The 6,276-nt window shown below is 43.6% G+C and overlaps 1 protein-coding gene across 1 annotated transcript in view; it reads right to left on the reverse strand.

The window, feature by feature from the left end:
* Positions 1–4,407: 4,407 nt before the first annotated feature.
* The window catches only part of LOC112072900 (calsyntenin-2-like), a 98,970-nt gene continuing 97,101 nt past the window's right edge, over positions 4,408–6,276 (reverse strand). Inside the window, exons 3-4 of the mRNA XM_024140280.2 lie at positions 5,205–5,400; positions 4,408–4,480 (exon numbers count right to left, since the gene is read on the reverse strand). Of these exons, the coding sequence (XP_023996048.2) occupies positions 4,408–4,480; positions 5,205–5,400 (269 nt within the window). The remainder of the gene's footprint in view (positions 4,481–5,204; positions 5,401–6,276) is intronic.

Here is a 6,276-nt window from a genome sequence, read left to right on the forward strand (position 1 = left end):
TGATTGAACCAATTACCAAATACCTAGGGTCTGGTTAGACGGTAAACTCTCCTTCCAGACTCACATTAAGCATCTCCAATCCAAAATTAAATCCAGAATTGGCTTCCTATTTCGCAACAAAGCATCCTCACTCATGCTGCCAAACATACCCTCGTAAAACTGACTATCCTGACGATCTTGACTTCGGCGATGTCATTACAAAATAGCCTCCAACACTCTACTCAGCAAATTGGATGCCGTCTATCACAGATCCATCCTTTTGCACCAAAGCCATATACTACCCATCACTGCGACCTGTATGCACTCGTTGGCTGCCCCTCGCTTCATATTCGTCGCCAAACCCACTGGCTCCAGGTCATCTATACGTCTTTGCTAGGTAAAGCCCCGCCTTATCTCAGCTCACTGGTCACCATAGCAGCACCCACTCGTAGCACGCTCCCAGCAGGTATATTTCACTGGTCAACCCCAAAGCCAATTCCTCCTTTGGCCGCCTTTCCTTCCAGTTCTCTGCTGCCAATGGCTGGAACAAATTGCAATCAAAGAATTGCAAAAATCTCTGAAGCTGGAGACTCATATCTCCCTCACTAACTTTAAGCACCAGCTGTCAGAGCTGCTCACATATCACTGCACTGTACATAGCCACATCTGTAAGTAGCCCATCCAACTACCTCATCCCCATACTGATATTTTTTTTCTCCTTTGCACCCAGTATCTCTACTTGCACATTCATATTCTGCACATCTATCACTCCCGTGTTTAATTGCTATAATTGTAATTATTTCGCCACTATGACCTATTTATTGCCTTACCTCCCTTACCTCATTTGCACACACTGTATATATACTTTTCTATTGTGTTATTGACTGTATGTTTGTTTATTCCATGTGTAACTCTGTGTTGTTGTCTGTGTCACACTGCTTTGCTTTATCTTGGCCAGGTCGCAGTTGTAAATGAGAACTTGTTCTCAACTAGCCTACCTGGTTAAAAAAGGTGAAATTAAGAAAAAAAGAAAGAAAAAGAAGTGGACTAAGTCAAGGTATGAATACTTTCTGAAGGCACTGGATATCACAATGCATCATGAAAGCTTTTGCTAATGAGTGACAGCTCTTGGCTCACATCCTCTTCGCTTGTGTGTAAGTGTGTGGCGTGTGTCGGTATGTGTACAGTATGTATGTGTGTATTGTGTGTGTGGTGTTGTGTGTGTGTGTTGGTGTGTGTGTGTGTGTGTGTGTGTGTGTGTGTTGTGTGTGTGTGTGTGTGTGTCTGTAACGTCTTGATGTGTGTGTGTGTGTGTGAGTGAGTATTCGGTGTGTGTGTGTGTGTGCGTGTGTGTGTGTGTCGATCCTCTCAGCCGCGGGAAGGTGCTGCCATCCGTTGAGATAATTAGTCATTCCCAAACCTCCGGCGCAGGGAGGTGAGGAACACACGGCCTTCCCAGAATCACAAGTGACAAGTTTAATAACCGCCTCACGACAACCACCGCACAGGCAGAAACATGGCGGCTTTAGAATGAGTTGTCTAGCTTAGCCCTGCAAGTCACTCTGGAGTCTGAACAACCAGGAGGTCAGGGGTTAACATCCTAGATGAGCTGCTACTACCGTCACTGACCGGGGCATTAAACCTCCTCCAACACTTAATCCATGTAATAAATCTAGCACTCACTGCAGATGGGGAGAGATGGGGAAGTTAAAGGATGTGACACATTCACACAGGAAGTGAGAGAAGTACAAATAAATCTAGAAATACTTTGTGTCTGGGTACACACATTTGCCATGAATGTGGTGGTGCTGTGATTCAGAACTAATCATGCATTTGCATAATTCTTTCATTAGGATTTTAAAAAGCAGTAAATTGAAAACATTTCGTRACACATGGTTAAAATGGACAAAAAAGGTTTAAAATAGATTTTCAGAATAAAGTGCTCTGATTCAGAATTATTGTTCAGTGGGACAATCCATCTGTGTGACTCAGTGGTAGTCAACGGTGATAAGAAGTGATGGAAAAAGTACCCAATTGTCATACTTGAGTAAAAGTWATAGAAATGTGAAAGTCAAAGTCACCCAGTAAAATACTTGAGTAAAAGTCTAAAAGTACTTGGTTTGAAATATACTTAAGTATCAAAAGTACATGTAATTGCTCAAATATACTTAGGTATCAAAAGTAAAATTAAAAGTATAACTACTTTAAAATTCCTTATATTAAGTAAGTCAGACTGCACCATTTTCTTGTTTTTTAATTTACGGATAGCCAGGAGCTATCTCCAACACTCAGACATAATTTACAAATGAAGAATTTGTGTTTAGTGAGTCCGCCAGATCAAAGACAGTAGGGATGAAAGGGATGTTGTCTTGATAAGTGTGTGAATTGGACAATTTTCCTGTCCTGCCAAGCATTCAAAATTTGTGAGTGCTTTGGGTGTCAGGGAAAACATATGGAGTAAAAAGTACAATATTTTATTTGGAATGTAGAAGTAAAAGTAAAAGTTGTCAAAAATAGTAAGGTAAAGTACAGATATCCCAAAAGATTTTTTTTACACCACTGGTGATAAGCCATATTTTTTGCCATACTGATTTGAGTTAAAAGAACTTACATACAATACAGAATAACTGTAATGAACACGGGAAAGACAGCGAGCTGGTTTCAACAGGACCATGGGAGGAGGCAGGTAGCTGGGTCCAGGGCAGGCAGAGGTCATACACGGTAGGTCCAAAAATGGCAACAGTACAGCCAGGGAATAGGCAAAGGTGTTGTGAATGAGGCAGGCAAAAACTATCATACACGTGAGGAGAGGCAGGAAGGGAAAAACAGAGCTCCAAAAAAGTGTGTCTCAAAACAAACAATACCTTACAGTGATGGGGTGCAAGGAACTGAACTAAATAGTGTGGGATAATGACAGGTGTGTGAACAGGTGATTAGAATTCGGTGGTTGGGATCTGGAGAGAGAGCTGCAAAGTGGGCTGCGTCCGGGATCTAAGTGTTTGGGAGTGTGAGTTGGACGCAGACGTTACAATAACATCTGAGATACAGTACATAAATTGTGAGTTACATACAGTGATCCCTCGCCACTTCGCGGTTCACTTATCGCGGATTCGCTATTTCGCGGATTTTTCATAATGCATTTTTTTTTTTTTTTTGGTGCATTGTGCTCTGCATTCTGATTCGCTAAAAACTCACTCCCGCTTCTGTTATCAAAACATGCTACGAATTGTGCTATCATTTTGTCGTCTCGTGCAGTTATGTGTACGTACATAAAACAGCTTGGCAAATTTACATTAGTTGGCCAGGAAGGAAGGAAGGACTAACGCTTGGTCGCTTAGCAACCATGGTGCGAGATGGCCACTGAACTTAAGCGAGTAGCTGAGGAATGGGACCCTTTGATGAGCGTTCATTACAGTTCTCCAACGTAATCGATGGTGGCCGTGTCGGTGTACAAGGATCTTTTTGCAAAGAAGAAAAAGAGCGACAACAGCTGCCTATCACTATGTTCTTCTCCCGAACAAACACACCTGCACCGCGGGCTTCAGAAGAAGGAACACTGCAGAGCGCAGTCAGGATGCCGCGGCCAGTCTGAAGAGCAGTGAAACGGCCTACACGTGAGTCACGTGTATTTGTTATAACATGAAAGTTGCTAATTGTAAAAAAAAAAAATTCTATTTCGCGGGATTTCACTTATCGCGGGTCATTTTCGGAACGTAACCCCGCGATAAAAGAGGGATTTAACTGTACACCAATGATAAATTGGTAATGTAACCGAGTCGTTCTGGGTGATACTCATTGTTGTCAAGGAGGGAATCTTGGCTCACTGTACCTTTCAACGACAAAGCTGTGAAAACATTCAACATCTGTCTGATTGAGAGCCAACTACACAGTTAACCACAGCATAAAATGACTCAACGCCTAAGAGTCATTTTGTGACGAGTATTACCTACACGGTTATATAATTATATGAACTAGAGCCAAAGGTAACGAGAGAGGAAGGAATGAGGGAAAGAGTGAGGTAAACAACATTTTATGTAGGTTGGTCAACTTGTTCAACCTTTTCTTGCCTTTCTCATACACTACTCAATATGATAGCGGAGATAAAGTACATATATAGGAAACATAGGAAATATTTTGGTAGGATATATGTACTGTAGGATAGAGGAATGAGATAAAAAGCAGCAGCAGCCAAAAAATAATAGAGAGAGAGAGAGAGAGAGAGAGACAGAGAGAGAGAGAGAGAGAGACAGAGACAGAGACAGAGACAGAGACAGAGTCAGAGTCAGAGACAGAGACAGAGTCAGAGACAGAGACAGAGAGCTTGACGGCCCATGTGTCATCTCTGATCCTGTGGCCTGTTCTCTTCTGCAGAGCTGACATGTCATGTGTAATTTGGGCTGAGCCATAGGCAGGGATTGTTTTTCTCCTCTAAATGTGAGAGTCACGCTCACTGACGCTCTCCTCTCCGCTCGTCTGGATCCCTGAAAAGGCCAGACTGCTCCTCCGGGACACAGACAACAGAAGGAACGCCTGCGAAGGACAGGCTATTCAAGCTAAGACCGTCATCCCTAGGTGCTCACAAAGAACCTGTGTCATAGAATGTATGTCTACGTTTAGTTGGGTTTCTTCATACGTCCCACAATCAGGGATGCAGGGATAACCTGAAAAATACGACCCAGGACAATGTGTACCGTACCTTTACACACACCTGCTGCTATAATTGCAGGCCTGGTGCGTGTGTTTGTGTGTGTGAAGGAGATGCTAGTTTTCTGTGTGAGCTCCCGCTGAGGAAGGTGAGAGGTGTGAGCAGAGAGAGAGTGAGGAGAGACACACACAGAGTGAAAATGACACAGTCATAAGAGACCGTGGAGAAAGCAATTTCAGAGGACGCCTTAGTTTATAGGTGTGTTGAATCGTTTTCATCAATGCACCACTTTAAAATAGTTTACTGGCTTTTTCATCCTACACTGCTGAAACACGACAGGGAAGTACCTGGGGTCAGCCAGGATCAGACATTGAGGTGAAGGGGGTCAAGGAGAAAGTGGGATGTCCCTAAGACCTTTTGCAGCCAGAATGACATGCACTTCTGTTACTTCCAGTAATGAAATGTTATTTGATCACAGTAGGCTTGGCTTCAGAGTGCAATGTTGCAGGGAGCATGGTATTGAATTAATATGCTTCATAAAGACCAACACACAAAAATACATCCTGCCTCATAAACTCACTTGTGTGACTTCTTCCCCCCGGTGCCCCCAGGTCCTGCTCCACAGTCATGGGCCTGGATGATAAAGGTGTACTCCTTTTGCAGCTCACAGTCCACCAGGCCCCTGGCTCTCAGCTGGCCCTCACCAGACGTCCCGTTCAGCACCACTGCCTCGAATGGAGCCTCCAGACCATGGATCTTAAACGCACAGATCTCCCCTGGAAAGAGAGAGAGAGGGAGAGGAGGGGAGAGAGGTGAGGGACTGTGTATTTACTACCACTTGATTTCCACTTGACCGTTAAAAGTAAAAAAGTAGTGGCGGAGAGAGGATGGGTTTGTTGGTTTCTTAATGTGAGAGAGTGTTATACTGTTGTGGAGATATGCAGACTCATCTGAGCATACATACATTTTTACAGCATGTGCAGTGGGCTCACGTAATCAGACTCAGCAGCACTGGGGATTTGACTTCTCCCACTAGTTGAGCACTGTAAAGAATACCTCAGCAATAACAATTCCCTGGAAGGTTCCAGTTAAATTTTCGAGCAGACAGGGAGAGAAACAACAACAACAATAAGTATCCACAGCAGAGTCTCCCACAAAGCCCCCCTCTCTGGAGCAGGACTAACAAACTCACTCATTCAACAACTAATCACTCTCCTGAAGATGCCAAGGACAAACCAACCTGCCCACAGTATGTGGCTCACTCCCATCACGCGTTGTCACTCCAGACCATACAAACAATTACCAATTTAGTAACTAAAAGCTTGATAAAAAAAAGAAACACTGCCTCTCAAAGTCACCATGTTTTGTCTGAGCAACAACGAAGGAACAGAACATTCATTTACAAAGCTAAACAATGAAGCAGACCAAAACAAGTCGTCTGACATTTATGAGCAGGTTGGATAAGGTGGAGTCTGTTTTGGAGTTGGCGAGGCGAGTGCTTTAGAAGCGTGGCGCTTGCCCGCGTTTTACTGGGGGATTTGAGGAAATCACTTAGCACGAGCTTTAAAGTCTGACCTGAGACGGCTAATTGCGCCGATAATCATTTAAACTAACAGGAAGGACTAAATTGGATTCCGCCAAAGCTTTGTGTG

The sequence above is a fragment of the Salvelinus sp. IW2-2015 genome, unplaced genomic scaffold (assembly GCF_002910315.2).
Source record: "Salvelinus sp. IW2-2015 unplaced genomic scaffold, ASM291031v2 Un_scaffold2075, whole genome shotgun sequence".
Lineage (NCBI taxonomy): Eukaryota > Metazoa > Chordata > Actinopteri > Salmoniformes > Salmonidae > Salvelinus > Salvelinus sp. IW2-2015.